The 14985-nt window shown below is 34.6% G+C and overlaps 2 protein-coding genes across 3 annotated transcripts; one reads left to right on the forward strand and one right to left on the reverse strand.

Annotated features, from left to right (window-relative positions):
* The first annotated feature begins 2217 nt into the window (after positions 1 to 2217).
* On the forward strand, positions 2218 to 8935 carry LOC133296525 (shikimate O-hydroxycinnamoyltransferase-like). Of its 2 annotated transcripts, none has more exons than XM_061495524.1 (3): positions 2218 to 2237; positions 5910 to 6321; positions 7765 to 8935. In XM_061495524.1, exons 1-3 carry the CDS (start codon positions 2218 to 2220, stop codon positions 8656 to 8658), a joined length of 1326 nt encoding a protein of 441 aa, XP_061351508.1. In that variant the 3' UTR covers positions 8659 to 8935. The 2 variants fall into 2 exon arrangements, with proteins under 2 accessions (XP_061351508.1, XP_061351510.1); XM_061495526.1 differs by lacking the exon at positions 2218 to 2237 and adding an exon at positions 5392 to 5537 and having other exon boundaries at positions 5893 to 6321.
* A 1803-nt stretch (positions 8936 to 10738) lies between these two features.
* LOC133296520 (uncharacterized) lies at positions 10739 to 11098 on the reverse strand. The gene has a single exon (XM_061495520.1). The coding sequence runs from the start codon at positions 11096 to 11098 to the stop codon at positions 10739 to 10741; it is 360 nt and encodes a 119-aa protein (XP_061351504.1).
* Positions 11099 to 14985: the final 3887 nt, after the last annotated feature.

The raw sequence follows: 14985 nt of genomic DNA on the forward strand, positions 1-14985 counted from the left end.
CTCCCCACTTATCATCCATAGGAGTTCATGCAATTTGTGGTTTTTTTTTTTTTGGGTAAACTAAAGACTTTATTTTCAAATCGTAATGTTTCATTTTTATCTTGAATCATTGTGCAGGCTGTGTTCCTGTGATGAACCATATCTTGAATCATTGGAGGGTAATTTAGTCTGCCAAATACAACGCGTAGAAACCAAATCATGGGAACACACAATACCCACCTTCTAAATGGGAATTATAATCCACAATCGCTAGTGTTAAATGGTTGTCAGGGAATAAACGATACCCAGAAAAATTTTACGTTTTTTTTCTACCAAACGTGAAAACAAATCATTCCCACTTTCACTTTCCAAGACATATAAGAAATTACTCCATACCAAACAGGCTCTTAAGATTCCAATATCAACGTTTTGATAGATCAAAAACTATACCCATCTTATCAAACTTTTCAATAATTTAAATTATTTGCATTTTTCTTATAGGCATATAGAAAAGGGGTTTGATGTTTGTCATTTAAAATGACATAAGTTATGTCATTTTAAATGACATAAGTTATGTCATTTTAGGAGAGAGATAGACACAAGGAATAAAAATCATGGGAGAAAAAGTGGGTGATTTTTTTAAATTTAAATTTTGAATAAAAAATATTATTTTGTGTCTATCTTTCTCTTAAAATGACAAACACTTTTTCCTATAAAAAAATCTTTATCCTGCGAAAAAATGTTCTTCAAAATATTCTTTTCAACGTTTTTGTTCGTAATATCTATGATGCACCGACACGGGACACGACACGCCGACACGTTAATTCTAAAAAAAGTTATATTTTGACACATTGGACATGTTTTGATATTAAATAAAAATTTTAATATTATAATATAATTTATATTTAATACATATAACAGTCGATAATAAGTCATATAACTAATCAAATATTCAAATTTCTTAACATAAATATAAACAAAAATTATTTTGCGTACTTTGTTAATTTTTTATGTCAAATTTCATAACAGAAAAAAATTGATTTGTAAATTATTATTTTTATATTTAGTTAATAAAATAAAATTAAGACTAAAAAAAACGTGTCAGATGCGTGTCGGAGCGGGTTGACCGTGTGTTGAAAAAAGTTGACTGCGTGTCAGAAAAATATGTCAGAGAGTGTCAGAGTTAATCACGTATCTCAAAATATTAATCACATGTCAGAGTTTCACTGTCCGACATGCAATTTTTTTTTAAAATCGCTTGTCTGAGCGTAATATATATTCCACTTTCAACGTAGGGTCCTCCCATTCCACAAAGGATTTTCGTTTGATTTTTACTCCGAATAAGCTTTCGAGAAGAACGGTTAAAAGTTTAGAGAATTGTATTTGGTCAACCGAAAATCTAGAAGGGGTTAATACAGACAAACCAAGCATATTCTAATGTTAATTTCCGTGAGTGGTTAGAGACGAGTATTCTTGAAAGATAGATGTTCAAACAGTACACGGAGACAAATATTGAACGAATTTGAACTTTAAAAATAGAGCTTTGAAAGTGAATTCTGACGTGTGAGTTACTCTAACGTCTACTGACCAAAACTCTGAATTGATCATATAACTTATTTCATTACATAACTTGCAAATTACTTACATCCAAGCTGGGTTAACGTACCCTTTTATATTATTATTAGGGAAAATGTGTGTCATTTTGAATGATGTAAAATTATGTTATTTTAAGTGAAAGAAAAAAATAAATCATAAGAGAGAGAGTGAACAAAAAAAAATAAAGGTACGAGTTTCATTTTTTTGTGAGAGTGAAATGACATAAGTTGTGTTATTTAAGAGGAGAAACACTTTTCCCTTTTATAGATATTATTAAAACAAAAATTGGACACTCAGCTCTCTCCTCTCAAGCTCTGACCCTGGCCTGAAGCACCGCCGTGACCTCTAGCAACCCACAACCGCATTTATGCTGGTGTATTTGTGCTTGAACTTTGAAATATATCCAATGAAAGTGTACATTCTTGTAATTGCTGAATTGCACAAGGAATCAAAGTTTGACTCAAATTCAGCGCTACAGAATCACTCGATTATAAACAAAATATTTCAGTTAATCAAGTTTGTTTTTTTTTGGTATAAATTAATCAAGTTTTTTAGTTGTTACAGAAGATCTAAATAAATAAATAAGAATCTATTTCAACGTTAAAATTGATTGTGTGTGCATCTGTTATATATCTTTTTCGGATGCATTGTGTATATATGTTGTCTATGCAATATAAATTTTATCATTAAAATAAAAAGTCATAAATTAGAGAGGGCGAACATTATTAGTTTACAGGAATGAATGACATTTTCATAAAACTATTCAAGAAGCCCAAATTGTATCGTCCATTTATTTCATGACCTTTAAGATGTAATAAAATTAAATAAAAATTCAATTGATAAAATGGACAAGCATTTCTTTCCTACTTAATTAAGATGGAGTCATCGCAATGATTCTTAATTTCTTATGCGTCATACGTTGCGACTACTTTACGTCGGAACTCAACGCATAGTCCCAGTGGGTCTATGTCAACTCACGTGCAATTACTTTCACGCACAATCACCATTGACATTTCCCTCCAATGCCAAGGTTTCACCCCCTCGTCCACACTTCACCCTCACCACAGCTTGCTCTGGACCCACCAGACCCGACCCAATGGTTTGGGTTGCGGAGGATAAGAGTTGGTGGTGAATAGCACCCACCAATCATAAAGAACAACCTAGAAAGAAGAGAATTCGTCTTACTAATCTATTATTATAATAACTTAATTTGGATATATCCTTACTATCAGGAATCACATTATTCGTGAGTGCAACTTCTCACGTATTATTCATGGGGGGGCAGGATATTCTTATATGGGTGTTGTTTTGGGTTAACACAGCGAGCTGTACTTGCTCGTACAAGTGAGGTACTCGGAACTAGGAATAGGCGAGTAGGCATGTCACTAACTGCTGCGCGTAGTGGAGTAGCAGTCAGTTGAGTCAGCCAGCATTTTCAGTAAGGAAGTCTTAAGTGGGCCTATCACGATGTCATGATGGTATCCACCACTCCCACGACACAGGTAACCGTTCCAAGGCTACACCTATATATACTCTAAAGATTAAGATAACCAGGCAGACATTAACTACACAGAATCCAGGTTAATGTTCGTCCAGAACAGGTGTAAAAGTTAGAAGTCTTTACATTCAATCTTGACCATTGATCTACTTATATCCAATGACTCACATTACTAAAAAATTTGAGCCCTTAGATATAAGTGGAATTAGTGGACAAGATTGAGAGTGTAACTTACACTGGTGTAAAATGATCCTGACCCATTATTTAATGTTAAATTTTATTAAATGGGATGTGACTATAAATTGAATGATAATAAATGATGTTTGCTTTTTATTTTATAATAAATTATATTCATATTATAAAGGGATTCCTAATTTTGATACTCCCTTTTTTATAAAATTAATATTAAAGGCTTTTAAATAATTTTCTTAAACAAATTATAACTTTATCTTGACAATCATTTAATGATTTTAAAAAACCAAAAAAAATGAAAAGCTATAAATATTTCTTGTTCTTTAATTATAATTTTATTCATTCAATAAAAAATACAATTATTTTTAGGAATATGTCTTTCTCTTGTTGCAGAAAAATAATATCTCTTCTCACGCTCATAAAAAATCCCGCCGATTGCTGTTTTTTCTTTCTAATTTCGTGGATCCCATATGTTTTTGTTTTTGTAGAAAGATTATAAGTTTCTCTGTGACAAGAAATTTACAACCATAATTTTTAAATACTTCTAGCGTGATCATTATGTAACAGTCATTTGTTAATTTTTCTAAGTAAGGTCTCGTCAAATCAAGTGACATCTAAACGAACTTCTAGATATTGGAATCTCAGGAAAAAAATTTATTATACATATATGTTTTTGGATCTTGATTTTTTCATGTTATAAAATAATAATATGATTATAGGAAAAATCATAACTATATAAATGTAGATCAATTGTGATAAAGAAAAAGAGAGAGAAAATATTAAAACTGATAATTACAAAATCATAATCGTTAATTTACCTTTGCACGATTATAGTTCACTTTAAGTATTTTTTTTAATTTCTTTAAGTATTTTAGAATCTTACAGAAAATAAAAATTAATATACAGTAAAAAAATATAGTCTTCGGAATTTTTACACTCAAATTATTGACTTTTTTTATGGCACGAGTCAGCACCGAGTGAGTTCCACCTAAATTGAACGCGACCATGTATTTTATTGCGTCTAATCTCGGCATGACTAAGTATAATAGATCTATCAATTAGTTCTAAATTGTTATATGTTCGTAATTTGTTATTAAAATAATAATATTTTAATTTTTCTATCAAGTAGATTCCTTAAATTGTGTTTACTTTACATTCTTGTACGCATTGCTATAAAATCGAAAAGACTTATAAAACTGACGCGACCCGGTTGGTTCGATCAATTGACCCATACACTGGACCCTAATTCATGCATTAGATTTGATATAAGATCAGTGAATCGATCCTAAATTTGGTTCAACTGGTGTTAAACTAACATTAATTTTTTTTAAAAAAAATACTTTGTGAAATTTTGCACAAAATACTTGAAAAAACCACCAATAAGATTTTAATCGAGATGTGGGTTATATTTTACAAAACTTATCACTAAACCGACTTATTTATTAGCTATAATTAAAAATTTATATTTTATTATATATATTTAATTCAAATAATTAAACCAATAATATATTAACAGAGAGAAAAAGTATCTAATGTTATTTTAGATAATTTTATCTAATGTTCATCAAAACGATGTCGTTTTGAGGTTGAAAAATTAAAAAATTAGAATGATAAAGACTATTATAATCCTAAAATAAATTAAAATTACAAAAATATCATAATTTCTGCTCCAAAACAACGTCATTTTGATAAACATTAGATAAAATTATTAAAGTAACTTTAGAAAACACAAATCCATTAATGGAATCAATAATTCATTTGATCCAATATTCCGATCATAAACACTTGTATATCTATGTGATAAAAATTTATGATGATTGCCTAAATTGAAAAGGCACGTCCCATCTTACCAACTTACGCATGAAAAAGGTCAGTGTCCCAATTCAAAAAAAAAGGTCAGTGTCCTTTTCCTGTCCACTTTCGATGATCACCTTGTCTAACCTTTAGACATGTGTAGTTGTAGAAGGAACGGTCAATGACCTCGCCTGAGGTGGCGGCTCACGATTGGTGAACGTAGTTGGCGGGGTTGGTGAGTGACCCAACCCAACACAACCCATCCCCTTCTTACTTTGCTTAAAAAGTAGGAGTCCTACGAAGCACCGCACCACCCCACTCTCTCACAATCGTTAAGTTCTCATCCCCTGTGTCACACACACCAAATCCCAACCCACCTCAACACACACAAAAAAAAAAAAAACACACACATCATCTCCTAAGTTGTTCTCTTTTCCTCTTCTACTCTCCTCTCTTCTCTTCTCTTCTCTTCCATCAGGTAATGTTTGTTTCTCATTCTCAACCTCTTTCCTCAACTCATTTCAATTCATGTTCCAACATTCATCATGCACAATTGCACATGAAAACTTTATAATAAGCTTTTTAATCATTTTTTTTTCAAATATATGTTTTTCCGCTCCATGTATCAATCTTTGACTTAATTATACTAAAATTCCATTCATGTATGAATATCTTGTCTTGTGGTGAGAAAATGAAACCATGGTATATTATTAAGGTTTTTAATCATTTTTTTTGACTTAATTACACTAAAATTCAATTCATGTATGAATATCTTGTTTTATGGTGAGAAAATTAATGAAATGATGATATCTTATTATTATTATGGTTGATAGTGGGACCACTCTACCAGCGAGATGATTATTAACGTGAAAGAGTCGACGATGGTACGGCCGGCGGAGACGGTGGCGCGTAGGGCGTTGTGGAACTCGAATGTGGACCTGGTGGTTCCCAATTTCCACACGCCGAGCGTGTACTTCTATAGGCCCAACGGAGCCTCCAACTTCTTCGATGCCAAGGTTCTCAAGGAGGCTCTCAGCAAGGTACTCGTCCCTTTCTACCCAATGGCCGGCCGTCTCCGCCGCGACGAAGACGGCCGCGTCGAGATTGACTGCGACGGCCAAGGGGTGCTCTTCGTGGAGGCTGACACCGGCGCCGTCATCGACGATTTTGGCGACTTCGCACCAACCCTTGAGCTCCGTCAGCTTATCCCCGCCGTTGATTATTCACGCGGAATCGAAACCTATCCCCTGTTAGTGTTGCAGGTGCGTCTCAATTTTCCTTTCACTCACTCCTTTTTTTTTTTTTTTTCACTAGTCACTTGTTTGTTAATTGTTACTTTTTTTTTTTCCAATTGAAAAAATTAAACTAACTTATACCATATATTTGTAGCTATTGCTTTTGGAGAAAATATTTGATTATTTTTTTTAAATGAAATAATTTATTCCAAAGAATAGTTTACATTAATTTTAGTATTTTATTTTAGGAATTAACATTTATCCTATAATATAAAATAAAATTATCGCTTATAATCCCAAAATAATTTCATTATAAAGGTTTAGAAAAAAAAAATACGACATATTTTAGTAAAATTACACAGTATGAAAAAAAAAGTAAAATTAACAAAGGAGGCTAAGCTCAGTTAGTGCCAAGTAACTAAGCAAGTGGAGTGAGATTTAAAAGCATATGTTTGATTCTCTTAATATAATTTTTGAGAGGAGTTAAAGTCTTAATCTCTGGATCATCTTAAATCGGACTAATTTATGCTGTAATTTTTTTCAAATCACAAAATGATGTTATTGTTTTGCATGAAAAATATTTTTCCTTTTATTTTATTTATAAAGAAAAGAAAAAAGAGAAGTAAAAAAAGTGTGTTTGGTTAGAGCGTCGAACTCGTAACCAAACGAAATTTAAAATCTTCTTATATATTCTTTGATTTTCATGCTAAGTCTTATACATAACTTTTTTTAACATATAAGTCTCACATGTTTTTTATCTCAATTAGATAAAATTTTAATTTTCAATCTAACTGTTTGAGAATTATAAAACCCTAATAATATACCTATTTGGCCAATTAGTCGACTCAAACTTTTGTCTTTATTGCTGGAGGCGTTGCTGTGTCTTTATCAGAAAGAAAAGAAGTCAAAGACGTGACTGAATATTCAACCATTCTCTCAAGTCATCATGATGTGAAACGGATCACGCATTCAATATTAATTATGCGTTTCCTCTTTTTAGCCCAGTTTGGCATTTCATGGAAAACATAAAAAGCATGCTATTCATCGAGAGTGCCTAACTGGTGATGTAAACTTCAAGTTCCATTGAAGCATTTAATGATAAGGATCTATACACCAAACACAATCTTCAGTAATCTTTTAATAGATATTCTTATACTAAAAATAGAAATATATGGGACTTAACTAATAGTAAAGAAGCTAGTAAAGTAAATATAGTTCGTGAGTCATATTTTTTTAATTTCAGTGATAGATGCAATAAGTCTTCGAGGTATGCAAGAGCACAAAATTTTCCAATACATCACTACATGTAGAATAATAAAAAGGGGTGGGTTATTGGCATCTTGTTTTGTGTACAATTTTTCCCCCCCAAAATGTTGGTTGTGAGGAGAGTATATAGCAGTGGTTTGAAGTGAAGAAAAATGCTATATTTCCTTCTAACTTTACCAATTTTCTGGACTAAACTATTTGCAGGTAACATATTTCAAATGTGGAGGGGTCTCACTGGGTGTTGGAATGCAACATCATGTAGCAGATGGAGCTTCTGGTCTTCACTTTATTAATACATGGTCAGATGTGGCTCGTGGCTTGGATGTTTGTATACCACCATTCATTGACCGGACACTACTCCGTGCCAGAGATCCACCTAGACCTGTTTTTGATCACATAGAATACAAGCCCCCACCAGTCATGAAGACTCACCAACAACCAACAAAACCAGGTTCAGATTATGCAGCGGTCTCAATTTTCAAACTGACTCGTGACCAACTCAGCATACTGAAAGCTAAGTCCAAAGAAGATGGCAACACAATCAGCTACAGCACTTACGAGATGTTGGCTGGTCACGTGTGGAAAAGTGTATGCAGGGCAAGAGCACTTCCAAATGATCAAGAGACCAAATTGTACATTGCAACTGATGGAAGGTCAAGGTTGCAGCCTCCCCTCCCACCAGGTTACTTTGGCAATGTGATCTTCACGACCACACCTACAGCTATAGCAGGTGATCTCATGTCAAAACCAACATGGTATGCAGCAAGCAGAATCCACAATGCCTTGTTAAGAATGGATAACGAATATTTGAGATCGGCTCTTGATTATCTAGAGCTACAACCTGATCTAAAAGCACTGGTTCGTGGAGCACATACTTTCAAGTGTCCAAATCTTGGTATCACTAGTTGGACTAGGCTTCCAATCCATGATGCTGATTTTGGTTGGGGAAGGCCTATATTCATGGGACCTGGTGGGATTGCATACGAGGGGCTATCTTTCATAATTCCAAGCTCAACAAATGATGGGAGCATGTCTGTGGCAATAGCTCTCCAGCCTGAGCATATGAAAGTGTTTAAGGAATTTTTCTATGACATTTGAGGAACGAAGATGACCGAGATGCTTGCCGGTTTTAAATCATGGCTGGCTGCCATTTGGAACGCCAAAATGTTTCCTAAGGTGGCGTTTTCTTTCCTAGTTTTTGTTTACTTCAGATACTTTTGATGAATGGTATGCAAATGTTAAAGGGACTCATTTCAGTTTACAATAGACTCTGTTCCTTGGCCAAGTGTTATAATCTGTAAACATAAATGAACTTTAGAAACAATTAATTTGATATTACATTTTGCATAAGACTTGTTTTAGAATTGTCAGCGCAAGCTTATGTTATGTCCCTAATACTATGCCGAAATTGAGAAGTGTAGTTTATCTGTACACGTCGACATTGCATTTTGTCACCCAGGGATTGTGATACAATTCTATCTGGAGTAAAAATTGGAGGAAATTTTGAAGCTCACCAATCAAGAATGTATAATATTAATATCAATGATTTTCCTCTCTAATTGGCTGGTGGAATTGGAAACCTTTGATAGGCACAACTTTAAGCATCCGTTCATGTACGACTTTAAATGAAAGTGCTGAGAATTTGACAGGACAACAATCATAGTTGATGTACAATGATGCTCTCATAAAGGAGCCAAAGGGTTAAACAGAAACAACATATGATACTAAAGACTATATAATATACAGGGCACCTTAACGTCAACCTAGCTGTCCCTTTATGTTTCTATAGTTTTCTACAGCTGAACAAAACAAGCAATTTAGTAAGAGCAAAAATGTGACATATCCACAATTTCAGAAAAAAATTTATGTGCTTCTTTAAAAGAATAACGAAATCCTACCAAAAGGTTGCTGTGTTTGCATATTGCTCTTTGAGGAGTTTAGACCTCTCTGTTCTGAACTGAAATTTCTATGCAAACCTGAGTTTGATATGGCTTGTGTGCATGAAACAAGCATGAATAATATAAGAAATGTTACCCTCATCGTTAAGGCTAGGGTCTACTGTCTAGGGAGGGTGGAAGGTTCTTTGTACAGAATTTTATAATAGTCTCTATTTGTTTTAAATGATGGTTTTTGGATTCTGTAGTTTAGAGTTGAAGTGGGTTTAAGGAGGAGAGAGTTTATATAGGCTTTGTTTTCATTTTAAAAAAGAGAGACAGAGACATATGAGAAGAAAGCAATGTGTCTGGACAGTGGAGGATCAATTTCTGATTCGGGAATGTAGACATAAGATTGCGTAGAAGAGAAGCTGAGTACGGCGTTTGGAGATTCTTCCTTGCTCTGCATTAGATGCTTGTCCTGTTCACAGAGAACTTGCAAACTTTTAAACTTGCAATCTCTTGTTTTATTTTTTTACTCACCCCTTTTCCAATTTCAAAGGTAACGTGTAACTGTAATCTTATGGCAATGGTTGGAAGGCACTTAAAAGTTAAAAGTGACTCAAATGCATCTAGTGGTTGCAAGAATATAGAATAAAGTAACGTCTCTAAGCATACTTACTGATCAAGTTGACACTTGATATTGTGTTTTTCATTTGAACAGAATATTATCTGTTTGGTTCAGGAACAGAATGTTGAAAGGATTTCCAAATTAAAATTATGATAAACAAAGCATTTTTTGTTTTTGGTTTAATAAATATTTTATTGACTTATCAATTTGGTTTTTCAAATTCAGCTTCTGGAATCCATTAATAAAATGATTTACTATTGATGAATTCACTAATAGTCTATCTTTCCATAATAAAGTAAAATTAGCCCGTTTCTGCTTCTAGAGGTTCCCTCTAGAATTTCAACCCCACAAGTTCAACCTTTTCATATTAGCATCAACTTGCCCTTGACTGTTTTTCTTCCTCTGTGAGGTAATTGCATATTAAATTATAAAGACAAAGTTTCAGTTATTTCCCTCAGTAACAGGCAAAGATTCAAACATCTATTCATATAACATTTTTCAAATGATATTATGGATGGCATTATGGGTATTCAGAAGGGCAAACACAAACTAATCAACAACCAAAGATGGTCTAGGTGGCGCTCAAAATATATATTAGAAAAAAGAAGTCACCATTAATTGGGGCATTAAACAAGGACAACATATGGTAACAATTTTTTCTGCATGAATTACATCAAACATAGTTGAAGGGAAACCCGATGGTTAAAGCCAAGCTTACATATATAAATGTTGAGGCCCGAAAATGAGGCCCTGATAGTAATGATGGTGCGGAATTTTGAGGGCGACGTGGCTGGCGATTAACATCTGCACTGCCATTAACTCCTGTCCTTCCTCTCTTTCCAGAGGCTCCTTTGCTTCCACCTTGTGCTTTTCTTGTAGTATTAAACAGTTCATGTTTGTTCTCATTTTTACTTTCCTCCACTTTGTCTTTCAATCTGATTGAGTCTTCTATGCTTCCAAATTTTGGAAGCATCATTGATATGGCTTGAGTACCTGAAATGAGTAGGAACAATGCAAGAAGTCTTACCTTCATCTTAGAGGTTTGGAAAGCCCTGATAATGACCGATTTTGAATTCTGTGGTCTTGGATAAGGCTATTATAATGACCCTAACTGGTAAATCTTAGTTAGAGATTTAATTTAAGGATTTAAATGCCATAATTAGATTCAGTGAGCGATTTCGAGTATTTTGACTGTAATCATGACTATGTTATGAACAGTGCGTTCTGCCGGAGAATTTACAGTTTTGTGAATTAACCGGTAGAGCTTAAAATGAGCAAAATAATTTTAGGAACATAATTTGAAAATTCTGATGACAAATATGAGTTCAGAACGAAAAATTGTATAGTCTGGCACTTTCCGTGAAAATCTCGTGAATAGTGTTTCTACCGGGTATTTTGTACTGCTGTTTAAGCAACCGGTAGAGTCCAGAAATAAATAATTGATGAAATAAGAATAAGAAAGTCCAATATATGCCAAGCAAGTCAATATAGGCCCAAGAAAATGATAAGTTTATAAGTTTTAAGTTTCGTAAGTAAAGGAAGTACAATTAGTGATGCACAGTGCATTTCGTCAAAAACGGTGCAAAAACCATACTGTGAATTATGAATATTGTTACTTAGGAAATAAAAATTAATTTAAATGACTTTAGAAAAATAAAAATATATCTGTAGCTTTAAGTTAAGTTCCGGGTCAATTAAGTAAAAATACGCGATAGAAAAACAACCGGGTAAAAGGGCCACATGTGCTTAAAAGCTTAAGTGACTCAAATGAGCACTATTCAAAATCAGCTCTCTCTCCTCTCTTCCTCAAAGAAGCCGAGCTGCACTTGGTGAAAGGGGGGGGTAGGGTTTGGTTCTTCATTTCTTTGATTCTCACTCCAAAGTTAACCAAATCACAAGTCCCACTACTTGAAATCGATGGGAAACCACCCAATGAGTCCATCCCACCCATTTATTTGAGCTATCATTGGTTGTGTGAGGAGATATTTCCTTCCCCAAATTCGTGTACTATTCATCAAGAGGGCAAAATGAAGTTTTTGATGGAGATTCTCTTGGTGTAGGTCTTCTAGGCTTTGGGTAGTTGATTTGAGGTAACAAACCTCTATTTCCATGATGTTGTTTTGATTATTTAAGTTATAAAATTGTGTATATGCCTTGGGTGGAAAAGCATGATGTGTTAAAATATGTATTGATGAGGAATAATTGATATTTTGATGTATAAAATGAAAATAAGCATTTGTATGTATGTAAAAAAATTAGAAAAAAATCCTATGATTTCCTCTACATGTTCGGCCATCATAGATGAAGAGTAGGTTGTTGTGCAAAATTTTATCTTAAGTATTAGGAAGGTTTAAGGTGTAGGAATTAAGTGGAAATTTGATAAATTAGTGAGAATGCCAAAGTGGGAAAAATTATATGAAATATGCCCTTAGGTTTAGGCCTTGTGGGGCTTTGGAGGGACTTTATGCTCCAAAAATTAAGTTGGAACCTTATGAAAACATGTATTTGTATGTGTAAGTTACGTGTAAGTGAAGAAAAAGAACCTTTGTCTATGTCCTTGTAGTGTTCGACCTAGAGGGTGGTATAGGAGTATATTTTGTTACATTTTATTGTAAATAAAATGTGTTCTAATTCATTGTATAAAATTGATGAGTTAAGAAGTGAAATGACTCGAAAAATGGTTGAAAAATACCTTGATTTCCTAAGGGTATTGATGAAGTAAAATGGCATGAATGATATTGAAAATTCTCAAGTGAATACTTGATTAAAATTAAAGAATGCTAACGAGTATAAGGTGGTCTAGACTTGTGTATTGGCATAACATTGGCAAAAGTATAAAGAAAGGAAAATAAGCGATAAAATGTATGCTTATGAAATAATCATGGCATAGTATCATCTTATTGATGCATTGTAAATTATTCTCTAGGTGTGCCTAGGGATTGAGAAGGATCGGAAATCTCTTGAAGCGATAAAAGTAACTTGGTCCACAAGTAAGCGTATTGGTAAAGCTTCAAGAGGTAAGCTCTATGTTTAAGGAGTCTTTTCCTGCTTGAGTGCTCCACCATGGTTAGTGAACTATGGTTGGACTGTATGACTGTGATTTAGATGCTTTGTATAGATGCATTCATATAGAGTTATTTGATAACATGATATGTTTTGCTCTGATATGACTTCTGTAATATGATTTCTGTAACAATCTCTGGCCATTGATTGTATAGTACCCGGACGTCCGCTTTGGGGTCCTCCCTCGGGACTGATGGTGTACTCCTCTGATATGTCTGGTTCCGCTTTGGGGTCCTCCCTCGGGAACACGTGCGTTGATTTCCGCTTGGGGTCCTCCCTTGGGAATGACGGCGCACATCTCTGATATGATATGGATATATGCTCTGTTCTGTTATGATATCTGTTATATGTTGTATTTGTATACTCTGTATCTGAATTTCATGCAGGAGTGAGCCAGGGGTATGGAGAATTCTCTATAAACCTGGAGCTTATTGAGATTTGTAATCTCACCCCTCTTTGGGGACACATTTTCAGGGGCCCAGATTTCCGGTGAGTCCTCACTAGGCAGGGACACGACACGTGGCTGAGGCAGTTGACAGACCGGATTTTGAGTGGCTGTAGGCTACTACCTTTTTGGAGTGTTTGATGTATTTTAGTATTTTCGCATTTGATGGATCATGATATTGATCCTTTATTTTGTATATGGCCTGTATATGTTTTGTACATGTCTATCAGTTTGATGCATGTACATTTGAGTATTCAGGAACGTTATATGATGATGTAGTATTCAGATAGGTTTATGTTTTGATGGCATGCTGTTAGATTTAGTGGCACGGAGCCATGTTATGCATGCGCCCATGTATGGGTATTTGATTATATTTGGATATCTGGTATTTCTGAATTGATATGTTGTATAAACTGTTTATCAGGAAATGCTTCTGAGTGGGATTGGAAAATCCCCAGTTGTCCGATTTATAGAGGAAACTCTGCCCGATTTTCGTTTACGCCGAGTAAGAATTAAGTTAGAAAAAGAAAAAGTTAGCTCATATTTTTGTAAGTTAAGTCTTCCGCTGTTTCTGTTTATATCATATGTATGTTAATTGAACCGGCTCGAGACGGGGATGTTACATTTATGGTATCAGAGCAGTTTCTCTAGAAGAGCCTGTGAAATATTGCATGAACTGTTCGGGTTGTTATATTCTTGAGTTTTTCTTGGAATACTATGATATGCATGTCTGATCACCGAGTGTGAGCGTAGCTAACTCATTCCTTTGTGTGAAATATGCAGAATTATGGTTCGCCCAAGAAGGACTTCTGATCCTCCTATTGACCCGACCGATCCAATATTGGCAGATTTGGCAAGACCCCGACTTAACCCGCGGGGAAATACTTCACAGCCAGATCCAATGATAATGGCCTTAACTGAGATGCAACAAAATATGGCTGCAGCTAGGCAGCGAGAGCTAGAAGTGATGATGAAAGCAAATCAAGATCTGTTAGAGGCTAATAGGTTGGCCAATCAAGAAATGATGGCAGCAAGCAGAATGGCGAATATTGAAATGATGAGATTACTCTTGGTTGAGGTGAGGGCGGGTGGGCAAGGTCCACAGCCACAGCCTTTGCAACAGCCACAGCCTGAGCCACAACCACAACAGCCTGTTCCTCCTCCTCATAATCCCATTGTTGTGGAGGGTGAAGGAAATAATGATGTGAATGAAGAATCTAGTCACAGGGGTGGTGTGGCACAGCCAGCCACTAATAGAGAGCAAAGAGAAAGAATGCTAAATGCCTTCCGAAAACATGCACCACCAAATTATAAAGGAGGCATTGATCCTATTGCTGCAATTCAGTGGTTAGAAGAATTGGATCGCATTTTTACTGTCATGGAGTGTGATGATCAGCAGAAATTGTTGTATG

The sequence above is a fragment of the Gastrolobium bilobum genome, unplaced genomic scaffold (assembly GCF_033153095.1).
Source record: "Gastrolobium bilobum isolate Gb01-03AN ecotype WA unplaced genomic scaffold, APGP_CSIRO_Gbil_v1 utg6230, whole genome shotgun sequence".
NCBI lineage: Eukaryota > Viridiplantae > Streptophyta > Magnoliopsida > Fabales > Fabaceae > Gastrolobium > Gastrolobium bilobum.

Bases quoted from the DNA above. Each gene is read 5' to 3' on its own strand.
- LOC133296525 (XM_061495524.1), top strand. From the start codon at position 2,218: ATGCATTGTGTATATATGTT. The intron at 2,238-5,909 runs GTCTATGCAATA...CCACTCTACCAG, and splicing joins ATGCATTGTGTATATATGTT to CGAGATGATTATTAACGTGA. The intron at 6,322-7,764 runs GTGCGTCTCAAT...AACTATTTGCAG, and splicing joins ATCCCCTGTTAGTGTTGCAG to GTAACATATTTCAAATGTGG.
- LOC133296520 (XM_061495520.1), bottom strand. From the start codon at position 11,098: ATGAAGGTAAGACTTCTTGCATTGTTCCTACTCATTTCAGGTACTCAA.